The sequence below is a fragment of the Xiphophorus couchianus genome, chromosome 9 (assembly GCF_001444195.1).
Source record: "Xiphophorus couchianus chromosome 9, X_couchianus-1.0, whole genome shotgun sequence".
Classification (NCBI taxonomy): Eukaryota; Metazoa; Chordata; class Actinopteri; order Cyprinodontiformes; family Poeciliidae; genus Xiphophorus; species Xiphophorus couchianus.
Window position 1 is genome coordinate 27,253,137 of NC_040236.1, and position 26,375 is coordinate 27,279,511.

Here is a 26,375-nt window from a genome sequence, read left to right on the forward strand (position 1 = left end):
GCTTGACAAAGACAAACGTTCTGCCTTTTGTATCTGCTTTGTTCAGAAAAACATTGAAGTGATGTTATCTTTACTGTTATCAGTTGCGTTGTGTCTCTCTTTTTGTTTCTTGCTCTCTTATGCGAGAACAAAGAAATCTGTAGATTATTGATTACTATTTTTTCCTGTACGTTTGTGGTTTAAAATAGTTCTTTATTCCATTATTTTTGGATTTACCTGTGAGAACTTCTCCTTCATTCATGATCAGTTGGAGCAAAAGACGCTTTCTTTGAGGGATTTTCTTCTTCTACACTCACAGAGGAGTGACGTAACTTTTCAAATAGCCCCAAGCGGTTTCCTCAGTCTGACCTGTTTTTGTGCCGTGGGAAACTTAAAAAATTCTCAGTGTCATCAGTTTGACAAACGTAAACAGGGCTGACTGTCCCATCATCCCTTCGCTCCTCCAGTAGATGGCACTCTGCTCCAGCGCTGAGCCTGATTCCCCTTCCCGCTCCGTTCAATTGTCTGCATCTGAGATCTGTTTGAGATGCAAACATGTGCAGAGGCATGCCTCAGATTGCCTTTTGTCTGTCATGCATGACTCACTGATAATATGTCAGGGAAAAATGGGTATTTGTCTTGTCAGTTCCAATGAATTTACTGTTGAGAAGATGACTAGGCTTTGATTAAATAAGAAAAGAGAAAGGTCTTATTGTAAGGTTGCCAGAGGAAATAGATTTCTGAGTAAAATTTGGAGTTTATTGTAATTGGAGCTCTGAAGGTTACTTGAGGTTGTTTTTTGTGTGTATTTGTATGGATATAAGGTCAGAAAGCTGGTTATATGGTCGTTTTCTGGGAGTTTGGACATAAAACTCTGATATTATTTATAGTTTAACGCTTAACTTTGGTCAATTCAACAATCATTTCACGAGATCTTTGAATATTTGTGTAAAAAAAAGTGTACTATTAGGCATTCAGTTGTCATTTTTGAATATAGCAAGTCATAATGAAGCAGCAAATTTTCTGAATGAAGGCCAGACGCTGGACCCTTCTGGCCGGTTTTATGTTTCACACTTTGCTCTAACCCCCAGCTGCCATATCTATATTAACTGGTAATGATTCATGGAATGGCCGTTGTGGATGTAAGGAGCAAGTGAGTCACGTTTTTTTCTCTGTAGTGTGTTTCTGGTGCAGCAGTACTTCTGTGTAGTTCTTATCAGAGGTTTTTAATAATCACATCAGCTATCAGCTGTGCGTCACCATTAAGGTGGCATCAAAGACGCCTTGAGATTTCACCCCATACAGTGGCTGATTGGACAATCCGGCAGGGGCGCTTCACCTCAGAGAGGCTAATTATTACCGACTTTGATGTGCCTTGTGGAGGGTTTTCCCTAAGCCACACATGAAACAGCTACGTTATGAGATATGGAAAATGCAGCAGAAAATGTGCTCAACTGCCTCAATCCTGGCAAAACAATGATTAAATCTAAATTATCTTCTGTTTTCTTATCAACCTGTGTCACGATTGTGTCCATTCATTCAATGCAACAGTTAGCACAGATAAAACAGCTTCCATTTGAGGGCATGATCAGAGCCGTAGAGGTAATTAGTGAATGATTTGTTTTGAAACTTTAGCAGTATCCGTACACTTACTGCTGTCCTTTGGCACCAAATTCACAGAGCTGCTAACTAAAGTTTCACTGTTAAATTGAGTTAAATGTGTTTGTCAACTGTCACATAAGATGATATGACTGAAAAACGTATCAGAATACAAGCGTTTCATATTAGTCGATGTCAATAATTATTGATTTGTTTTTTTTAAAACATCTGAAATACTAGCAAACTGGTGATCCTGGTTTCTACTTTATCCACAATGTTTTTTATTTATTTATTTTTTTATTATTACTTTTAAGCAGTTATAAGGCACAGTGGAGAAATCTTAAACTGCAGCTGCGCCAGTTACTCAATAGGTTGTTGCTAGGTAACCAAAGAGCGAGAGAGTTAGTAGAAGCCACCAGGTTGTGAGGTCGAGTCCTGTGCGATTTTGGATTGGACTTCAGCGAAATTATTGAATATTCTGACGTATTATCTATTGATATTGATCACATGTCTATCATATTGCTATTGATTTATTGCCCAGCCCTATTGCCAGACCTCGCATGACTTTAAATTATATATATAGACTCAAATATACACACATACACCCTCACAACAGTATGTGGTTACAAGTTGGAGAGAAACCACACAGTTTTTGTTGTCTTAATCAAGCATGTGGCTTCATTTTTAGGTGGACATGTGGCCAGAAAACAGAGAAAATTTAAATGTGATGGTTTTTTTGTTTTATGACTGATGAGGCACTGACTTTTCTGGGATGTTCAAAAGCTTGTATTATATTTACGGTAGTTGTTTAAAAACTTTAGGCTTTATTCGGTTCCATACAACGGCAAGAAAACCTAAAGAATATTTAATATAAAGTCAAATAAAAAAAAAAAAAAGTATGTTTTTTTTTGCTGATCACCCTCTTTTAAAAATTGAAAATCATGTATAATTTTACCTTTATTTGTATGTGAAAACTTGGGCTGTAACAGAAGTGTGGAAATCAGTCTTATTCAACACGCAGATGCATGTCTGCTCTGTTATCAGAAAAGACACCAGCGTTCACTGAAACAGTTTTAGTAAAAACAGAAATGAGTCTAAAAGCTGAACTGAGCTGAATCTGTTCCCCACTGCATGCGATAAAAACGCATCACCAGATCTGCTTTGCACCGAAACAGCTCATCGTTATCACTGAATCAGTGAGGAAGACGCCACACTGTATCTATTTATTTGATAGAGATATACAAAGGCCTGACTAATTTTACTGGACAAAAAATTGTCCCATTAATTATGCGATAAACGATAATATTGTTGTTTTGAGGCAAAGTTCAAGTAATATATTGACAAAATTAAAGTTGAGTAGACTTTAATCTTGTAAAGAACAAATAACACTGGAACTGGAAGACACTTTATATGTCCAAAATAAAAACACAACAACCAGAAACAATAAATCAAACAGAAATAAAAACTACTTACAACCGAAACCATGAACAAAATGGATTGTGAAATCCTCAGAATAGAAATGATGTTCATTTTAATTCATCTTGTGATTAATTGATTAATTCCTTTTCGCGACAGGTTTTTTAGACATTTAACATGACATAAACATTAGCAATTTGAAATATTGCAGTATTGTTTTGCATGAAACTGAATAGAAACATGTTTCGCACTGTGGGCTGAATGGCGGTGTGGTTGACAGCTCTGCTAGCTTTCAGCGTGAAGATCCTCGGTTTGGGAAGAACAAACTCAAAGTATTCACAGCCATTTTTACATTTACAACCACAAACTTCAATGTATTGAATTGAACCATTAGGCAAAACTGTTCGCTATTGTGAAGCAGAAAAAAAAGGTTACATGGGTTTCAAAATGTTTCACAAAAAAAAATTGGAGACTAAAACCTAGAGACACAAATTGATGTGTCTCTCGCCTGAAACTTTAAAAGCAACGTATCATTTTCCTTCCTATTCACATTTATGCACAACATTGTGTTCTTGTGTTGGTTTGTCCCATAAAATCCCAGTAAAATACAGCTGATGGCTGTAATGTGACGAAACCTTGAAAAGGTTAAGTGCTCTGTAGGAACACGCTCTTCCAGTCTGTCTTTTAAACTCATTATATGGCAGACTGATTGAGCAGAAATGGATATGGGAGTCTACTAACACAGGCTTACTGGAAGACCCGAAAAGGTCCAGTTTATTTATTTTATCTGCAGTTTTAAAGGATTTCCTTGTTGGTTGGTGGTTGCTGGATGTTGAGGCGAATGGATATGCATAATATGGGTTAGCCATTGCGGTTGCTTTCACATTGCTATAAAATTCAATGTGATCGTTGTTTTGAAACTTTAACCAAGAGCTTGGAGAACCAAGATCACAACACCAGCCTTTTGGTTTTCCTGTAAAGTTTATTTTTTAATCTGTTCTTTATAATTGAACTGAACTGAATAGTTTACCTGCCTGCTGTATCTACCTTAATTAGAGATTATTAGTGTCTGAAGTTTTGGTTGACTCTGCTACAGAACCCACAGACTTAGTAGGAGCCCTCCTGATATTAAATAACAGAGATCATTATAGTCAGTCGTGTTACCTGAGGGATGGAGACGTTTTCGTTAATTAAATTGTTAGAGACATTTGTGGCTTTTCATGGAAGTATGTCTTCCTTGGAGAAACAGCAAATGTCAGCTCTCATCTGAGAAAAGTCAGGCTGTCATTATTTTTGAGAAGCGATATCCTTGGAAACGATCACGGCAGAATGTCAGAGTGCACTCTCACTGCTGTGGCTGCCACTGCCAAAAAGCATTTTTAAGCTTAGAGCTAAGAGCTCAGATGAAAAAGCTCCTGCAGACTGCAGAGGAGCATTTCACGACGCCAGGAGGTTTTTGGGCCACTGAAATGCCTCTTTTCTTCTTTGGACATAAAGCGTTACATCAAGCTTCAAAGCGTTAAATCACAAGTAATGATTTACGATGTGAGCTGTAGCTGCAGCTTAAAAATGAACTTCCTGTTTCAAAACAGTAGAACTGCATAGATCTATCATTTCAGTGAAACGCCATTTGCTCTGCAGTTTTACAAAGTTAAATTAGTTCTCCATTCTTTTCCCATTCTATAGTTAGTGATGGCCAAAGAAATGAATGTTTATAACTGCTAAACAAAAAACGTTTTGACTGAGTAAAATCTAATCAAAGATGCTGAATAATCACTTCATTAAAGGGGAGATAATATGTATTTTTTAGTCACATAATGGCATTTTATAGCACAACCAAGTAACTGTTGTGCTACAAACAGTTGAAGGTTTTTATAACAACTGAAGATTGTTATAAAAATGCTTTATATGTCAAACATAACTTAAAAGAAATTTGACATAGCAATTCAACATCTTGAATTTGGACGTCTAGCTCTTTAAGAAACTCCTACTTTTTCCGACACTCCGCCTTCAGCACGTTAAACTGTTTTTCTTCCTATTTCCAGGAATAAAAAATAGGAAGAATATTACAATATTACAATGCTCTGCAGTTTAACAGTTTCAAAACAAAGACAAAGGGATTTTGATGTTCACAGTTCAAGCTCTTATTTGCTTCCTATATTACTAAATTCAGTTCAGTGCATTATTTAGTAGCATAAATAATTCAGTTAGCTCTGGTAGAAATGTGATTTTTACTGTACTGTGACATCAGACCAACTTTGCTGTAGTACATTCAACTTCCTGTTATTCGCTGAAGCTTCTGCCTGAATGTACAGGAAACAGAGAAAACTAGGTTTGACCCTTTTAACACTTTATAGTTACAACTGAGTGTTGTTGTATGTGTGCGCTATTAGTGCTTAGTACCTTTATTAAAATTGGGCCAGTCAGGTGTTAGGCATAATGTTTTCAGTCATAGATAAACATATCATGATATAAGTGTTTCATATCAGTCAATATCAATAGTTACTGACATGTTTTTGTTTTAAATATTTGAAATACTACCTAACTAGTCACACAACTTTTCCTGTTTTATCCACAGTTTTAACTCCAGGCCAGTATTTTTTATTTTTAAGCAGTTATGAGGCAGAGTGGCAAAACCTTAAACTCTACAGGTTGTTGCTAGGTAACCAAAGATTCAGTGAGTTAGTTGATGCCACAAACCTAGCTTAGCTATCTGTGAGGATTTGAGTGGTTAAAGTCTTTCCTCTGCCTACATCTCCCAGAATGCTGTGCGGTTCTGGATTGGAGTTCAGTAAAGTTATTGAAAATTTTATCAGATGTGTTATCTATAGATATTGGTCTAATCTCTATTGTGATAAATATTGTTATTGATTTATTGTCCATTTCTACTTGGACAAACAAATAACTAAATAACTAAATTTTTTCTGTGCCTCTGATTTCAACAAAGAATGATACATAAATTCTAGTTTCTGTGTAAAGTTGTCAATTGCTTTGTTATTTATACAGACTATTCAGCATGTTGCGATTATCGTACCATACAGTACCACAAAGGAAGGAAACCCCATGCTTAAAAAAAGGATGTGAAGAACTTATTTTCAAAGCCTACAATCAGGCTGAGAGGCAGATAAAATTTGCCTTTATGAGCTTCCGTATTTCACAAAGTTCTTTGAATCCAGCTGACGCAGATCAGATTGATCTATGTGTAAATTTGCAGCTCAGTTCTCCACATCCTGCCCGTCTGAGCCACCGGAGCTCGTAGCAAACAGACAGAACTGGATGGCTAATAATGAAACCCTGATGAAGAAAACATGCTATTTGATTCAAAGAATTTGAGAAGTTGAGGTTTTCTTTCCTAAGAAATTCAGTGCAGTTTTTCTTCTGCTTACTCTTTATCGTTTTTGAGACTAATTTGTTTTATTAAAGTATAAACTTGTGGTTTTACCTCCAAAGGTTCTGGATATTTTAATAAAAGTCCTGATTCAGGTTTAATATAAAATATTTTCCATTTATTCGTGTTTGAACAAATATGTGTCGCTGCTATGTTTTTAGTCCCGTGATGCTCCGACTCTATAAAGAGATCAAAAATATTGTGTAGACCTAAAAACCTTTTTGGAAATGATTGCTTTGTTTATTTGCTCTTGGCAGAAGGTTGAGGTTCAAGTATCAACAATGAAAAATAAAAATATCTATTTTCTACTCTGCTCTTCAGTTTCTCTCATCGTAGAGTGAAACTAATTTAAACTAATAACAGGATATTGTGACTTGTTGTTTCATTGCTTCTGGACAGACCTGCACTACAAACAGAATATAATACAGGATTATTTGATGATAATAAATTATAGCTCTCCAAAAAGCAAACATCTGGGCTACCAGGCCTTGGTAGTTCCTGTTCCACTTTTATTTAGTTGTATAACTTGTTCTGCAGTTCAAATGACGCTCCAGTTGTTTGCATCTCCAGCACAGTGATATATTCTAACATATGACCGATAAGGAAGAATAAAAATCTTTAATCTATAAATATCTTCACTTTGACTGAACTGAATATCCTGCAAAGAACTGAGATTATGAGAGAAACAGTTGAGACACAAACTCTTGGAGTGAAGCTTGAACTAATTGTCTGTATTCACCTTCTTTTCTTCTTTAAAATAATTACATCAGTACTCTACAGTTATGATTAATGACTTTATGATTTTCTGCCCTCTAGTGGAAGTGCTGGTTCAGACAAAATCCACAAACCTGTAACAATGGAGATGTCGTTGCACCAGTTGAAGAATATTGTTGACCTAAGAAATGTGAGAAATCCATCTAGGCAGCCTCGTGTATTTTTGGAAGAAAATTAAATCTACTAGTTTGCTGATTTTGTCCTCAGTGTCCTTCATGCTTACTCACACCACTGGAAAATAAATGATTCTTTAAGTGCAGGAGCATAATTTTCTTGTAGTATTTCTGCCTTATATATATGATGAAGTGTAAATAAATAATTTGACATGACATGTTTGGAAAAACAGATAATGTTGTTTTATGTACAAGTTTACAGATTGGACGTTGTTAAAGATGGGAAAATGCTTCTGTTACAATAATATAGTAGACTATTTTACATTAATTTCATAGTTATTGATATATTGTGATTTTTCAAGGAAGCAGTTATTTTTTAAAGTGGCATTTCCCTCAACTAAATAATAGATAGAGGGTGAGTTTATTTAAAGTTTTACTGTGGGTAGAGTATACTTTGTGACAATACCACAGAAAAGCAGACAAACCCTGTAAATTAAATGTCAAATAAAAGCACTAAAGGTCAAGTCTCTGCTGGAGTTGTAATTGTAGCTCTGATTAAGTGTTAATGAAGGACAGGTTGACCTGCAGTTAATTTACCTCTTGTTACCAATCAACTCTGAAAAGCTTTGTGAGGTAATTTAAACGTGAATCTTTTGTCTCTTCTGCTGATTTTATTTGGCTGTGTAGATTCAGGACTCAGTGGATCTGATTTTGTTGTTAAAAGTATGAGAATAAAAAGTGTTTAAATAAATTTATTTCACTTTCTGGTTGGAGAGAAAAAGGCTTTTAGCTCCTGTGTCTTCTCTTTCTGGTCCAGTCGTTGAGTCAGATGAAGAGTTTATAAATGACCCGCCTCGTTCTCCATTCGTTTATTTATTTATTATATATTTCATGTTTTAAATCTCTAATGATGCATTTGTCTTTAATGCCTGAAACAAATAACACATTTTGCTAAATTGTCCCAGAACTTATAATATTGTTGTTTTGAGAACATTTTAAAGCAATATAATAGTACTAATGGCATAAAAACACAAGATCACATTCTCAAAGGTCGATAAACTTTAAATTCTTAAACACTCTAAGTGAGAGATATGTTAAATATCCAAAGTAAATAAAGAAAACAGAAACAACAAATAAAATTAATTATAAGTCTCTGTAAATAAAATAATCTTTCAAAAAAAGTGATAGTTGGGACCAAAAGACCAAACTGAAGAGAGAGAAAAGAGAAAAACGATAAATCAAGCAAATGGAAATGATTGAGCTTCTCTTAATTTATCATGCAATTAATTGATTTATTGTTTATTGTGACAAACCTACAAAGCAGGAAGTTTTTGTGTTTTATTTTTATTTCTCTTTCTTAAGAATCAGAAGACTTAAACCTTTAAAGACATGTTGTCCATCACTTTAACACTTTGTTCTGTTTTCGTTTCAGCTCCTGTCTCACTGTTGGACATCTAACCAGCATCAATGTCTAGATTTCAGGTAAGTAAGATTAATGTCTTCTTCTTCTTCTTCTCTTATGCTCTCCTAACTCTCTGCATCTCTGCAGCTGTTATCTGTCTGCCTGTCAAATGACGATGTTAACTTGAATAAAGGTTATAAAAGGTTTTCTTCTTACTTCAGCTCCTTGTTCAAACAAAAACAGGCTCACAGAGGCGCTGATCAAATGAGCTTTGCTCCACTGAGTGAAAAGCCTTTTATGATGAATGTTAATAATACCTCTATCTAGCTCAGTGTGTTAATGTATTCAGAGAGAATATGTGATTGTGAATTTGTTAGGGGGAAGAAAAACCTTCATTTGAAAATGTATTAGCTCAACTTTAGAGTCTTTTTAATGAGTTATTTTTTAATGTGAAGCAAACAAAATTTCATCTTTAAACCAAAAAAAGAACCACAGTCAAAGTTATTTGTAGTGGAGATAAGATAGTTTATATTATAGTCCATGTTTTAATCCATTTCCTCTTCTTTTTTTTGTTACAACTCCTTATTTTTATTTTTAATCCTTTATACAAATGTCTATTATAGAAGAGTGGCTGTCATTAGTGCTAAAATTAGCTTCTTAGAAGTTCACTACTTCTTAATTTTGTAGAAACTCCACAGTTTTCTGCTGTGTGGTTGTTGATACTGTTATTTACATCCGACTGCAATCAGACGTCTGTGTGAGCAGGTTCTGACCACAAAGCGTACCGGATGCGCAGAAGACCGTAGACGTCACGCAGCAGCGCAATGTTTACTGAAGTAATAATGGTTAGAGCCATTTATTGATCAATTTTAAAGTGTTTTAGCAAAGGAAACTAACAAGAGGAAGGAAGAAAAATTAAAGTCATGTGTTGGTGCTATGTGCTTCCGCACTTATTTACGTCCAGATTTACTGCGTCTCGCTTCTTCTGGTGCAGAATTATGACGCATGTTTCACATCAATGATGTAAAAGTCGAATAAAATGCGACACGATTGCAGACGTTTTGAAAACAATTGGATATTTATTTGACTTAGTACCATATATGAAATTTGTTTCTTTTTTGGGGGGGATAAGATTTGAATTGGGTCGTTCGGACTGCCGTTAAAAAGTTGAATATGTGTCGCATTTACCTACTGTGTGAATGTAAGCTAAGAGTCTGTGAGCTCGATCTGTTCCAGTGTGAAACGGACGAGTTTTTCCTCCCACCTCTAATGATGACAATCTGCAACATTTAGGGTTCCTGTGCTGCAAACTCTGGTTTTAATGTTTCTAATGTGAAGCCTAAAAACAAGAGAATATTGAGAATATATTCCGGTTCTAGACTTTGTTACATATAATTTTGTCTAAATATGGCACCCATTCTCTGGTTTTTTTGGAGCCTGACCACTATCAAATCATCTGCTATAAATTCAAGGTGAAGGTTTCTCTATTTAGACTTTTTGGCTGAATAATGTGTGAGAACTCTAAAAAATATGGAAGTTTGACACAAAAAGAAAACGTCGCCGGCCTCCAATTATTCTCATTTTTAACCTCAGTTCTTTCATCAAATGGCCTTTTCACTGTGATTAATTATTTTCATCTGCCCCCAAATTGAATTTCAGCACAGCTTCCTGTTGTAGGAACATAGAAAAGCAACAGTGAAACTCTTGTAAGGCTTTTTAAAGAAAATATGTCATGTTTTTCTTTTTAACTTCTTCATTTTCTTTGTTGTTTGCTGTCCCAACGTTTCAGAGACATTCAGTCATTTTGTCTTTTAGTATTCCCCCGGATGAACTGAAAATAAACACCTTATTTTTAGAACAAGCTCTTTTTCAGCCTGCAGAGTTAATTGAGTTAATAAAGAGAAACCCACACAGAGGCGGTTTTAAGTGACACAATTGGAGTAATATTAATTACATTCTGCACTTCTGGGCAACATCAAACATACAGTTAAATGTTTTTTGTTTTTGTTGTTTTAGAAGAGCAGATTTCCTCTGGCGATCTGCTGCGACACACACATGTAGACCCAGCAGGGAGCCTTAAACCTCTCTGCTCTTCTCAGCATCATAACGGATCGGTGTTCGTTTTCTTCTCTGCTTCTCTTGCTGAGATGAGTTTATGAAGGGTTAATGTTCTCTGCCGTCTCACACTTTTCACACGCTGAGCTCTTTTGCTGTTTGTGTGCCGAGTTTCTTCGACGTGTGAGCGTATGTTTGGTGTGTGAGACCATAGAGGAGTGTAAATGTCCTGCAGAGCAGATGGCGGCTGAGTGGAAATTTCCTGGAAATAAGATTATACTGCATGGCCCAATCGTCTCGGAAACAACCTGTCTGCCCGGCTGCATTTAGCATATTTTATGTCATTATTATATCCTGACATCAACACTTTGAGAAATTTAATAAAGGTACAAGCAGTAATGTTTATTTTAAGCTTGAATGACTTTAAAACGTGAGTAATAATGATAAAGGTTGAGATATTATACATTCAGTTTTTTTATTTCATATTTTTTGACTATTTTATGAAATATGTTGGTTAATTTGTGTTTTTGGTTTGATCATAGTGCACTTTCAACACCAACAGCTGCTTCCTGGTTAAATAGCAGAACATCACTCCAATTTATTTACACTTTATCTTTTGCTCAGCATGTATTGACAATATGCAGATTTGGTTTATTAAGCCATCCAGCCTCGTTAATGAGGTGAAACATCCTCCTTTATTCTGAACACAATAGACTGAATTATGAATGATTCTTGTTTGTTTGTCATGAAAAACAAGGCTGATGGATGATGTGTGGAGCCAAATTATGAGGATTTCTTTTGTGACTCCACAGCCTTTGATTAGCTGCAGTTAAGAGTAATTGCCACATTCTTTTCAAAAATGCAATAAGAAAAGAGAAGAAGTTGGAGAGACAACATCAAAAGAAAAAAAAAATACAAGATTATAAACTTGTGGAGGAAAATAAATACTTAAATAGAAAATAAATTACCAAGAGTAATTTTAAAAGTGTGACAAAGTTAAATTCATATTATATCTGCTCTTGAGAGACTACAATTAAATTTTGACATTATAATTTATGCGTTTTTAGATATTGTGTTTTTGTTCTTGTTCTCTACTGTCTGTATTTTATTTTATTTCTGTATGTTTCTTGTTTGAAATAAATATATTTGGGGAAAAAAAGAGAGAAAACACAAGGAGAGGAAATAGAACAGTCTTCACCTCCTTCAAAATAAGAGCATGAATATAAAACAAAAAACAAAACTTCAACACAGAAGTTGAACTTTATTAAACTTAAAGTTGACAAAACAGCCAATTAAATTAGCACTTTAGAACTGGAAAAAATTATTCACAATTCAGAAAAGCACTTAAGTGTTAAATGGAAAATTAGCTTTGCAATTAATGGAAGTGAGCCACCAAGACTCTGTTTTTGGTTTGTAGTGACGGTGATATAAAGGCATCTATAGAGTTATTGGTAATAATTATTATAGTGATGTTTTTGTCTTCACCCAAACTCTCAACCTGATAAACCCTGATATCATTTTTTTATTCCTGAATTTCAATATTTTGTGTAAAGACCACTGAAATTACGTATTTTTCGGACTACAAGCCGTTACTTTTTTTCCCACACTGTGAACCATGGGGCTTGTAGCCCGGTGCGGCTTTTCTGTAGTTTTTTCATCAACCGCCAGGGGGCTCTTTAGCAGGAAGTGAATCGTTGGAAGTCAAAATTGAAAATCAAAGAAGAAAGTGCTAATTTTCATTTAGAACAAGCACATGCTAGCAGCAAACACGACGGAGAAATATTAGAATTCTGAGAATTCTGACTTTCTCAGAATTCTGACTTTAATCTCAGAATTCTGACTTTAATCTCAGAATTCTGACTTTCTGACTTTAATCTCAGAATTCTGACTTTAATCTCAGAATTATGACTATAAACTCAGAATTCTGACTTTAATCTCAGAATTCTGACTTTAATCTCAGAATTCTGACTTTAAACTCAGAAATCTGATTTTCTGACTTTAATCTCAGAATTCTGACTTTAAACTCAGAATTCTGACTTTCTGACTTTAATCTCAGAATTCTGACTTTAATCTCAGAATTATGACTATAAACTCAGAATTCTGACTTTAATCTCAAAATTCTGACTTTAATCTCAGAATTCTGACTTTAAACTCAGAATTCTGACTTTAATCTCAGAATTCTGACTTTAATCTCAGAATTCTGACTTTAATCTCAGAATTCTGACTTTCTGACTTTAATCTCAGAATTCTGACTTTAATCTCAGAATTATGACTATAAACTCAGAATTCTGACTTTAATCTCAGAATTCTGACTTTAATCTCAGAATTCTGACTTTAAACTCAGAAATCTGATTTTCTGACTTTAATCTCAGAATTCTGACTTTAAACTCAGAATTCTGACTTTCTGACTTTAATCTCAGAATTCTGACTTTAATCTCAGAATTATGACTATAAACTCAGAATTCTGACTTTAATCTCAAAATTCTGACTTTAATCTCAGAATTCTGACTTTAAACTCAGAATTCTGACTTTAATCTCAGAATTCTGACTTTAATCTCAGAATTCTGACTTTAAACTCAGAAATCTGATTTTCTGACTTTAATCTCAGAATTCTGACTTTAAACTCAGAATTCTGACTTTCTGACTTTAATCTCAGAATTCTGACTTTAATCTCAGAATTATGACTATAAACTCAGAATTCTGACTTTAATCTCAAAATTCTGACTTTAATCTCAGAATTCTGACTTTAAACTCAGAATTCTGACTTTAATCTCAGAATTATGACTATAAACTCAGAATTCTGACTTTAATCTCAGAATTCTGACTTTAATCTCAGAATTATGACTATAAACTCAGAATTCTGACTTTAATCTCAAAATTCTGACTTTAATCTCAGAATTCTGACTTTAAACTCAGAATTCTGACTTTAATCTCAGAATTATGACTTTAAACTCAGAATTCTGACTTTAATCTCAGAATTATGACTATAAACTCAGAATTCTGACTTTCTGACTTTAAACTCAGAATTCTGACTTTAATCTCAAAATTCTGACTTTAAACTCAGAATTCTGACTTTAATCTCAGAATTCTGACTTTAAACTCAGAAATCTGATTTTCTGACTTTAATCTCAGAATTCTGACTTTAAACTCAGAATTCTGACTTTAATCTCAAAATTCTGACTATAAACTCAGAATTCTGACTTTAATCTCAGAATTCTGACTTTAAACTCAGAAATCTGATTTTCTGACTTTAATCTCAGAATTCTGACTTTAATCTCAGAATTATGACTATAAACTCAGAATTCTGACTTTAATCTCAGAATTCTGACTTTAATCTCAGAATTCTGACTTTAAACTCAGAATTCTGACTTTCTGACTTTAATCTCAGAATTCTGACTTTAATCTCAGAATTATGACTATAAACTCAGAATTCTGACTTTAATCTCAAAATTCTGACTTTAATCTCAGAATTCTGACTTTAAACTCAGAATTCTGACTTTAATCTCAGAATTATGACTATAAACTCAGAATTCTGACTTTAATCTCAGAATTCTGACTTTAATCTCAGAATTATGACTATAAACTCAGAATTCTGACTTTAATCTCAGAATTATGACTTTAAACTCAGAATTCTGACTTTAATCTCAGAATTATGACTTTAAACTCAGAATTCTGACTTTAATCTCAGAATTATGACTATAAACTCAGAATTCTGACTTTCTGACTTTAAACTCAGAATTCTGACTTTAATCTCAAAATTCTGACTTTAAACTCAGAATTCTGACTTTAATCTCAGAATTCTGACTATAAACTCAGAATTCTGACTTTAATCTCAGAATTCTGACTATAAACTCAGAATTCTGACTTTAATCTCAGAATTATGACTATAAAGTCAGAATTCTGACTTTAATCTCAGAATTCTGACTTTAATCTCAGAATTATGACTATAAAGTCAGAATTCTGACTTTAATCTCAGAATTCTGACTTTAATCTCAGAATTCTGACTTTAAACTCAGAATTCTGACTTTAATCTCAGAATTCTGACTATAAACTCAGAATCCTGACTTTAATCTCAGAATTCTGAATATAAACTCAGAATTCTGACTTTAATCTCAGAATTATGACTATAAACTCAGAATTCTGACTTTAATCTCAGAATTCTGACTTTAATCTCAGAATTCTGACTTTAATCTCAGAATTATGACTATAAACTCAGAATTCTGACTTTAATCTCAGAATTCTGACTTTAAACTCAGAATTCTGACTTTAATCTCAGAATCATGACTTTAATCTCAGAATTCTGACTTTAATCTCAGAATTATGACTATAAACTCAGAATTCTGACTTTCTGACTTTAAACTCAGAATTATGACTTTAATCTCAAAATTCTGACTTTAAACTCAGAATTCTGACTTTAATCTCAGAATTCTGACTATAAACTCAGAATCCTGACTTTAATCTCAGAATTCTGAATATAAACTCAGAATTCTGACTTTAATCTCAGAATTATGACTATAAACTCAGAATTCTGACTTTAATCTCAGAATTCTGACTTTAATCTCAGAATTATGACTATAAACTCAGAATTCTGACTTTAATCTCAGAATTATGACTTTAATCTCAGAATTATGACTTTAATCTCAGAATTCTGACTTTAAACTCAGAATTCTTTTTTTGTTTTTCTTTCGGTGGCCCTAATCCTCTTCCATAAAAAACCCCCTCAATACTCGAAACCCTTAAATGAATATGGGTGTTGTTATTTATCCTCAGAGTACATTTGTGTCAGTGTTTTTATCTGTGGATGTTAAAGAAGATGTTAAAGTCTATATTATACCAGAAATAAAATGGATGTATTTACGTTTTTAAATCCCCTTTATGTCAGATTTTGTTCCCAGACGACGTTGTGTCAGAGTGATCGCACTCGGCGTTGACATGCTACTTCTCAGTGACTTAATGGAGGTGAGATGTGAGGTCCAAGCCTGGCTGCGTCGTGCCACACTAAGCTGCACATATGACAAAGCACTTGGGGTGAGTTGTTGACTCACAGGTATTGATGCGGCGCTCTTGCTTAATGGAGAAGCGTGGCGAACGCAGAACCTGCTGAGAACCCACCTTCCCGTCTGATCACAAACGCTTTGCTGCCTCCATCTCATTCTCACTTCCTGCGAGTGTCATGGCGGGAGGCTGACCAGGTGATAACGCAGCGAGCTGCTTCGTCTCTGCTGCTGATGGGTGAGAGGGAGTCAAGAAAAGCCTCAACACCTCAGCGACAAAGGAGCATGTTGAAGCAAAACCAAAAAGATGGTGCTGAATAAATAAACTATGAAACTATAAATAAAAGTGCCAACTTTAGCGAGAAGATGAGATTAGTGTCAATTAAAACTAGAGAATTGCATTTAGTTCAAAAGCTTTGTTTTTTGGGTTTTCTCTACATCAATAAAAAATGAAATAAAATCTCTTTCTTTGCCTAACTAACGAGGTCAGAGAAAGAGAGTAATTCAGTTACCAGAAGCATACTTTACTACGCTGACTCTAAACCAGAGGCGGACACCTCGACTAACTGGGTTACCTCGACTAACTGGGTTACGCTCAAATTAAATGTGAACAGGAAACCCAGTTTCCATGATGGTGGTGGGGGGAAACCTGATATCATGTCTGCACCCCTTAATGTCGGCTACATTAAACATTAAACACACAAAAAAACAGATTTTTTTCAGAAACCTGAAAGCATGATAGTCACCTGGTGTTTTTCTTATGTATTTAGATAAATAGATCAGTTTTATCAGACCTGAGAATAAAAACTACTGTAAAGAAACAATCTGCTGCTAAATTGTATTTAAGAAATACTAATACTAATAGGAAAATCAGGAGTCAGCAACTCGTTCATTTTCTGTGTGTTCAGAGATTATAATCTGTATATTTTGGTGATTATTGTTTATTTAAGATTCTTCTGCCTCTATGTTATCTTGATACATTTTGACTCATGAAGAGAAATCTTGTTTGCAGAAACATTATAATACATTTTATTTATGATTTTAGTTGTTTTGTTTATTTATTTTGGATATTTAAAATACCATGTAGTTCCAGTGTGGAGTGTTTTTTTTTTTTTTTGCAGAATTAAAGTTTATTGGTTTTTTAGAGGGCAAACTTGCATAATTATACTATAATTCATAGTCAAAAATGGTCTCAAAACAATAATATTAATGTTTATTGTAATAATTACTGCAACAATTTATCATCCAGCAAAATTTGTTATTGTGACAGCAGGTCTGTCATCTGAACACTTTTCTATTTAAGATTTGTTGCTGAAAATCAAAGAAAAACACAAAAAGTCTCCATCGGCTCCATTTGCTGGAGGCCCATTTAAATAATTCCCACACTTCAACCAGAGGCCACACAAAACTACTTTGAGGGCCACAAATGGCCCCTGGGCCAGACTTTGGACTCCCTTAGTCTATGAGCAACTTTTGTAATTCTAGACACCTTGCATGTTTTTGTTTATGTCTGGAAATTTCACAAATGCATGTAACGCTGTAGGACAAAAAGATTATTCTTTTACTTGCTGCTGCGATCGAACAGTCCAGTTATTATTTGTATTCTTCTCTTTTCTCGCTCTCTGTGTCGGCTACGCTGCACACATACACGCAGACCGGTTGCCACGGCAACTCACTGACAGCAGCTCCGCTAATGTATCGGGATTCAAAACAAAACAAAAAAACCCCCCAAAAATCACGCAAACATTTCACCAACGGTAGCGGGATCTTGTGCACGTGACGTCATGTTGCAACATGTCTGTGCTGGATTTTGCAGCTTGTATCCAAACGTCCACCTGAATAAATCTCTACTCTGTATTTTTACTCTTTAGTAATGTGCAGCTGTGTGTGTTTCATCCGTATGTCGGCTTTCAGACCCTTTGTTCTACTCTGTAGCTTTACAAAACAGGTCATTCAATAATCTCACCTTCTTCCCACCGAGAGTGGACATCTGTGAAAAGGTGAGAAATAAGCAGCAGATTAAAATAATTTTTTCAATTGCTTTCGTTGTGACTTGTGCAACTCCACAAATGACTTCCATTATTACCAGATCAGGTGTAAACGACATTTCCGACAACGTTGGGCAGCGTCTAATGCAAACTTCTTCTGAAGCATAAAGACGTTTAGATGAATTTTACATTATGTTGTTCTTATTTAAAGGTTGCAGCAGGGCTGTTTGGAAACAAAAGTAAAAAAAAAAGTAAAAACAGAGGAGAGATTTTATCTGAGAAGAGGTTGTTCAATGTAGTAACAGGTGAAGTGAGAAGCTGACAGTCATGTTTTGTTTTTCATGCTTGAGAGAACCAGTCAGGTAAAAACAGATGAGATCAATATCCATCAACGCTCAGATCTTCTCTAAAACACAGATTTCACCAAAGTATCATAAAAAGCAGAAGTTCTTTGAGCTTCCATGTTTTCTTAGTTCTCTTATCTCATTTGACCTGATTAATTTAAGAGAAGCCATTTTGTTTCTTTATTGCTTACACCAAGTCGCACATTTAGAGTTGTTTTCTGAGCCAGACAAAGCTGCTGTCTGTCATCCAGTCGTCTTATCAATTTGCTCCGCATCACTGAACATCTAATGGATGAGAAAAGAGAGCAAACACACAACACACACACACACGGCTAATTTGATGCTTAGGGAAGAAGACAAACAAACTACTTACTTAGTGTCAGATGTGAAAAGTGTTTGTGTTGTGTTTGCCATCCCCTGAGGGCGAACTGAGCAGATGTCCCTCCATCAACACATGTGAATTCATTGTTTATTCAGAGACTTATTTATTAAACTATTTATAACTGTGACAGTGATTATTTTAGCTCACATCTTGTTATGCACACATGGATCTTATCTAAGGAATTTACATAAAATATACTGCTCAAAAAAATAAAGGGAACACTTAAACAACACAATATAACTCCAAGTAAATCAAACTTCTGTGAAATCAAACTGTCCACTTAGGAAGCAACACTGATTGACAATCCATTTCACCTGCTGTTGTGCAAATGGAACTTTGTACAGAACAAAGTATTCAATGAGAATATTTCTTTCATTCAGATCTAGGATGTGTTATTTGAGTGTTCCCTTTATTTTTTTTGAGCAGTGTATATGCGCAGATGAGAGGTGATGGTTTTTAAGCGTTGGTAACCGTAATAACTCATAATTTTGTCCTAATATGCACTAGAAATATGAAATATGTTGCATAATTTTAGCTCGACTCAGTTAAATTTTGCTGCAGTTCCTAAATAATCTGTGTAAGTTTAACAAAGTAAAAAATGCACTTAAAATCACTTAAAATGATCAGTTCTATGATTTTATATGTCTGAGTAAAATAAACTTTGTTCTTTTATTCTATGAACTACTGACAACATGTCTCTGAAATTCATTTCAAAAATTTTGTATTGATTTGCAGAAAATAAGAAATGGTCAAAATAACAAAAAGATGCAGTGCTTTCAGACCACAAATAATGCAAAGAAAACAAGTTTATATTCATTGAGAAACAACAATACTAATGTTTTAACTTAGGAAGAGTTCAGAAATAAATATTTGGTGGAATAACCAGGAGGTTTTCAGTGGGGTTCAGTGCAGTGGTCTCTTCATCTTCGTTGTATTTGTTACTAAAACAACAGTCTACTTATGTTTTCTTAGACATTTTTGACCCACTGAGATTTTTAAAATAGCTGCAGACATTTACATCTATCCAGCTCTCCTTCCATCTGCTGAAAGTCTTGCGCTCTCTCGCTGCCTTGCAGCCTGGATGAACTTCACACACATCTTGACATGTCATAGATAATAATTTTGTGCTTATATTTTATACTTTGTGTCTTCCTCATTTAGTAGCAGCTTCTGCATTAAAACATGTTGCTGTGAGCTGAGCTATGGAGAGTAAAAACCTAAAAATGTTTCCATTGCATTAAACATAAAAATCCTAGCCTTTTGATGACAAAACCATTCGATTGCAAATTAACGCACTCTATTTTCTCCTTTGTGTTGCAGAATCGTCGGGAGTCTCTTCCGACCGTCCAGCAGGTGGTCCGGCGCCGTTTCTCCGGCCCGTTGTTGTTGCCTCCTCTGTGGCGGAGACATTCGTGTCAGGACCAACATCCACGAGAGACGCGGCGTCTGTCTGCCATTAATGTTATCCCACTTGACCGACTGCAGGAGATTTACAGCCAAGCCTTGGCCAGCCATGATGAGCTCCGGTCAGTGAGACGTTTCAGTCTTTTTCTCTTTCCTCCTTTTTTTCTCTCCAGTTTTGAGGCTGAGAATTATTCCATTTTCTTTTTTTTCTGTTCTTTCTATTGCTTTTTCAGTGGTGTCTGTTATTTTATAGAGGTGCAGAAAAACTGGCTCAGATTTCTTTCATTTTGGGAGATCGGATGATACTTACATGTAAAGCAAAGGCCTATAAAATCCACCAGTGTCTTCTTCTGCTCTGCAGTGAGAGGTTTGACTGACAAACCGCCCCACCAGGTCGTTTCTGCAGTTAGCAATAGTCACCCCTGTTACCAGTTCAGCAGCTTTCTTGCTATGTTTAATGACATTTCAAATAAAAAGAAGTTGGTATTTGTCAGAATTGGTAGATCAGGTCTAAAGATTGGTAACCAGACAAAAAATTGCAATCCGTATTATTTAATTATTATTATTTTACTGGAAAGTTTTGTTCTCTCTTGCTTTCTTGCATCCTGGATGAACCAGTTCATTACAGGAAACATTCCTCAAAATCTATTTTTTAACAACTTACTTCTTTTTGCTGTTTGTTCCCCTGCTGAAATGATTAAAAAGTGACAAAAACGTTTGAAAGGTTTGATAGGTATCTAAAAGGAAGCTGCTTTCCTAGAAAAGAGCAGTATTTGTTATTCTGTGGCATCGTTAGCCATCATGTGCTTCTGTCCAAATGAGCGGTGATGTCTGACCTGATCGGTGTTTTACAGTTTCCAATTCTTGGATTGAGATTGATTTCTAAGGCATGTTTCTCTGACCTTTCAGTGTCTCCAGACCTCTGAATTATGACCTTTGTTTCTATCTGCCTTGCAGAAACTGATGCGTGTATGTTGGATTGGAGGAATAATGTGTGACACGTTTATCAGGATGTTCAGTTTGTCTGTCACAATGACAGAGTCTGGATCTCTTTTTGGTGAACTCAACAGGACAAATGTCTGCAGCTAATTAGCTCTATGTGATTTTACCATCTGCAGGTTCATAACATGCAGCCACTGAGGATATAACAGTTTTTTTAACATCTTTATCTTTTTGAGTGACAGTACGTGTTGCAGCTTTGCTCATAGAAAGGGGATTTTTATATTTAGAGGTGATAATTAAAGCTACTGCAACAGCAGGAAGGAAACAATCACTGGAAAGTCACAGGTGTGAGTCTTTGTAAATTTCCTGTGTTGCAAAGGCATTTATATTTCTTGAACTTTTCCACATCTCATCATGTTACAACCACAAATTAACATGCATTTTAATAGGATTTTATATTTATTTTTGCCTAGCTGTAGTTCATGGTGCAGTGTTTGCTTGCCTCCACACACCTAAAAAGTTTAATTTAAATAAATATATTTTCTAATTCTTTTCCAAACAGCTCCACTCTTCCTTCATAGCCAGATTTGTGGAGAGCATGGCTAAAATCGTTCCTCCCTCCTGAGCTGTGTATTGCTGCAGCTCCTCCAGAGTAACCATGGATTATGTCTCCGTCGGTTTTCAGCTGCTCTATACATTCAGCAATTTTATTATAAAAATGTTGAAAGTTGAAATGCCTCAGCCACTTCCTGCTGCTTTCTGCTGGTGCACCACATACAATCACACTAATCAGTCCAATTTTGCACCACTGCACTGTGGCACACTTGCTGTACATATATTTACATATACATACTGTATCTGCATTTTTTGAATCTTTGCAAGGACTGCTCTAAGCTGCTTTTTATATTGACAGCACGTTATATTTTATTTAAATTTTTATTTTGTCTACAATTGCTACTCAGTGGTGGTTGTTGTGTGTCTTGCCTCTATGCTGCTGTAACTGCAAAATAATTTCCCTGCTGGGATGAATAAAGTAATTCTATTCTATACATCCAACTCCATTGTACATTTATAAGTTTATCACAAAATTTTTTTTAAAGTTATTATTGTGTATAAATTTAGCAAGGCAGTGTGTGCCTCTGTCCTTTCTGTCTAGACATAAAACCTGCCAATTTTGAGACCTATGTGTGCCTCCAGTTTTTGAGACAATAATGATGAAGAGAGTTTCTCTGCAGCAGAGTAAGGATCGCTGTTTCACACTGAAAGTCATGTTGGATAATCGGCTTGTTAGCGACTAGCACAGCTCATGTTTTCCCCTCAGGATGATGAATTTCTGCAGATTTATGACATTTTATGACATAAGGCTGCAACAAGTCCTGTTAAAAGTATTGACTACCTGTTGCTCTTTCTCTGTCCGCCTCCTTTCTATGGAAAAGTTGAAGTTCTGTTACTTTTTAGTACAATGTAAATAAGACAAAAGGTCATATATATATATATATATATATATATATATATATATATATATATATATATATATTAATATATATATATATGTTTACATATTTATAACTGTATATTGTGTTTGTGTTGGTGTGGTGGTACTTTGTTGAGGTAACGGCTGCTTCAATACTTTCAAGTGGACGACTCATGAAGAATTCATTATAATAAACCAGATATTTACATACACCCAATAAAAACACACAAACACATTTTTCTTCTCAATGTCTCAAGCTAAAGCCAACAAAAATGTTCTTCCGTTAGCTTAGGTAGAATCATGAAAATGATTTGTAATTACATTTTTTAGTTTTTTTTGTAGCTTTCCTAGAATTTAAAAGTTTACATACATTTGGTCAGTATCAGGAAAATCTTTATTTTAAACTGAATGTCTTGGGTCAAATTTTTAAAATCAATATATGAAGTTTATTCGTATAACACATTTCAGCAAGAAGGCATTTCAAAGAACTTTACACCATAAAAACACAAAAATACAAAGTTATCGAACACACAGTCAACAATTATTGAAATGTTGAGTAATGTTTCTTTAATAATGTTTCAAAAGCAACTCTAAACAGCTGGCTTTTTAGTCAGTGTTTCGGCTGTTTTGCAGTTTTCTTGAAGTTTGTTCCAGGTCAGTGGTGCATAGAAGCTGAATGCTGCTTCTCCATGTTTGGTTCTGGGGATGCAGATCCAGAACCAGAACACCTGAGATGTCTGGAAGGTTGCTATGACAACAACAATAGATATTTAATGTAGTTTGGTGCCAAGCTGTTCAGTTATTTATAAACTAACAATAGACAAAAAAATAAATAATTTTGGCAATTTTAACTAAGCTAAAACGTAAAAATTTGTTCTTGTTTTTCTTCAAACGGTGAGAAAATAAAGTTTTTTGTGTCTTTTCATTCTGTGAATGTAAATATCTGGCTTCAACTGTGTGCATGTGTATATACAACTCTGAAAATAAATGATCAGTTTCTCTGATTTTACTCTTTATAGGTATATGTTTGAGTAAACTGAACATTGTTCTTTTATTCTATGAACTACTGACCACATGTCTCTGAAATTACAAGCAAAGAATTTTATATTTATTTGCAGAAAATGAGAAATGGTCAAAATAAGGAAAAAGATGCTTTCAGGTCTCAAATAATGCAAAGGAAACAAGTTTATATTCATTTAGAAACAACAATACTAATGTTTTAACTCGGGAAGAGTTCAGAAATCAATATTTGGTGGAATAACCAGGAGGTTATTCATACAGCTACAGAGCTGTATGACAGAGCTCTATGTTCACTTTTAGGATGAAATTACTGAAATAAATGAGCTTTCAGATCATTGAACGGTAGCTGACGGCAGCGTTTGTTTACCTGCTCATATAAATTCAGCAAAGACAGCACGTTGTTGTGTAACATCCATGATTGGCAGGTTGACAGTCAGGACAGAGAGTGGTGGGGAAGCAGATGGAGATGGCGGGAGGAAGTTGGCAGGCGGCGCGGGGTGGAGAGGAGCGGCTGAGGTTGAGGCAGGGAGCAATAAAAGGGGGAGAAGGACCGATGCGAAGAGAAGCAGAGGGAGGAGAGAAGCAGCAGGAAGCGGACAGACTGAGCGGCTCGTGGTGCTTTCAGCACTCTGGCTCGTGGACAGCAGCGCACCAGCACGCCACGCGCACAGCTCTGCCTCATTTGAAGCGCGCGTTTTATTTTCACGTTTGTTACCGGCGCTAATTTCCTCGCTTAATTAATAGTAGTTAACCAGTTTTTTTTTTGTTGTTGTTGTTATTGGAAAGTCGAGAGGAAGTTTTGTCGGTAAAATGGAGTGCGCGACGCTGAGCAGAGAGGGAGCCGGGCTCGCCAAGCCGCCCAAACATCTGTGGCGGCAGCCCAGGACGCACATACGGATCAAACAGCGCTTTAACTCGGACACCGAGCGCTACCTGTGCCGCAACCGGACCCTGGAGAAACTGAGACCCGGACTAAAGAAGCCCCGCATGTCGTGGCCATCCTCACTGAGACGGTAACACTTCTTCTCCCCCCTCGAAGTCCCTGAACGGTCTCCCCAAATATTCACACCCTCAAATCAGAAACACGGTTTTTGTTTTGTTTTTCTGCTAAGCATAAGTTCCCCAGTTTATTCCTCTGACGTTTGGTATTTAATATAAAGAAGGATCTATAGCAGTTCAGTGAAACTATTTTACGATGCATATTTTTATTTTAAATTGCAAACAAATCTGACACCATTTCACTCTTTCACTCTTTTCCTCATGTTACTTCTGCACACCTGCAGAATATACAGTTTATAGCACCAGTCTCCTTCTGGCCATGTTTGTTTTAATTAAGGAGTGAATTAATAATTTTATGTAACCTCAACCTCTCAACCAGTATCTTTTATCAGCTTACAGGATATGAACCAAGCTCACCATACTAGTACTGATATACAATTATTATTATCCCTCTAGTTATTGTTGTGAACCTGTTAGATGTAACAGTATGAAAAGTTTATATCATAATTATTTTTTGTAAAATTTAATTACGGTTTGCAATATAATTAAGATTTTATTCAAATGTTTTGCAGGAAGTACTTTATGCTGAGATCTTTGTGCTAACAGTGGAACCAAAGTTTATTACTCAGTTTTAATGTTGCATAAAAATTTGTTATTAATATTATTATTACTGTAGTTTTAAGACAAACATATCGATTCATTACACAAAGACTGAGTTACTTCAGTTTTTTGACAACTAAGACTTACAGGTATTGAAACCCAAAATTCAGCTTTGCATAAGAATCAAATATTATATAAAACCAGTTAAAAAGGTATTTTTACTACAGAATTGCTACTCTACTGATAAAGTATGTTCATGTACCTTATGTACTGTATTTACTCGTCAATGGAGGCTGTTTTGGATGAATTACTGCGGTACTGTGGCGTGACTTGGAGGCGATACACCTGCGGCACTTTCTGTTCGGAAGTTGATGTTTGTGACATTCAGCTTCTCTACTATCTTGATTATTAAATAAAATTAAAATGTATTTTAATCTGAAAAGAGGACGTTGAACCTTTGAGCAACTAGTTCTTTTTCAGATTTGGTAAAAAAGTTCTGATGTTGTTTCTGAATCAGTGCCATATATTGTCCTGGATAATGTGTGTTTAGGTACAGCTACCACATGAAGGTCACGTTTTCCAAATCTCCTCCAAACTCTTGGAGCTTTGCAAGTCAAGTCAAGTGTATTTGTGTAGCAACAAGGCAGTTCAAAGTGCTTTGCACTATAACAGCATCATGCAGTCATCAGTTATTAAACAAGCAATAAATATGACATTTTATCAAATCCCATACTCAAGATAAATGATAAATATACATCAGTTGTATGGATCAGTCCTCCAGTTATTATGAATCAAATGCAGCTCTAAACATAAGGGGTTTTAGCTTTGATTTAAATGTTTCGGGTGTTTTTCAGTTTTCTGGCAGAGCATAAGAACGGTTATATCAATGCTGTGGTTATCTCTGTTGCTTTTTGACTATTTTTTCAACGTCATTTTTTTCTTCCACTGAACTTTCCACATGTGATTTATCTTCCATGTGTAAGACCTCAGCAGCTGTCTGTTGGGCAGTTATCAAGTGTTCCTCCTCATTCTTGGCCATAACATGGTGATTAAATAACATTTCTTCTTAATGTGTCATGTAATTTTCTTAGATGTTGAATTTTGTTCTTTTTAGTTCTTGATCTGTTTAAATTAAATTAATATTTTGATAATAGTATTACTTTTAGGATGTGACTGGAAAAATGAGAAAGGTCCAGCAGTTGATTATTTAATAGTAAATGTTTTGTAGAAGCTCTGCAGCTAACATGCTAATGTGTCATTAGCTGAAGTCGGCTTGCAGTATTTTCTCTCTCTATGACTCTGCTTAAAAACAACAGTTAAATTGAACAAATAAAACAATTAAAATAGCAAACACAAATCAGTTTGGTTTCTAAAAATGTGCAAACCATTAGTGAATCTCAGTTCTGCTCCCTGTTGGTTAATTTTCTGTTTTTTTTAGATGCACTAGTCATTTGCTTTTGAGTTTGCACGCCGGCTGTAAATGTGGATCAATAGAAATTTGC

The 26,375-nt window shown here is 35.2% G+C and overlaps 1 protein-coding gene across 2 annotated transcripts in view; it reads left to right on the forward strand.

Annotated features, from left to right (window-relative positions):
- LOC114150848 (cAMP-specific 3',5'-cyclic phosphodiesterase 4C) overlaps positions 1 to 26,375 on the forward strand; it is a 124,385-nt gene that overhangs the window by 2,472 nt on the left and 95,538 nt on the right. Inside the window, exons 2-3 of one of the 2 annotated variants that reach the window (XM_028027573.1) lie at positions 8,702 to 8,751; positions 19,755 to 19,960. In XM_028027573.1, coding sequence (XP_027883374.1) covers positions 8,737 to 8,751; positions 19,755 to 19,960 — 221 coding nt within the window. In that variant the 5' untranslated portion in view covers positions 8,702 to 8,736. Of the gene's footprint in view, positions 1 to 8,701; positions 8,752 to 19,754; positions 19,961 to 23,805; positions 24,288 to 26,375 lie in introns of those variants that run through there. The other variant, XM_028027575.1, reaches the window with a different exon arrangement.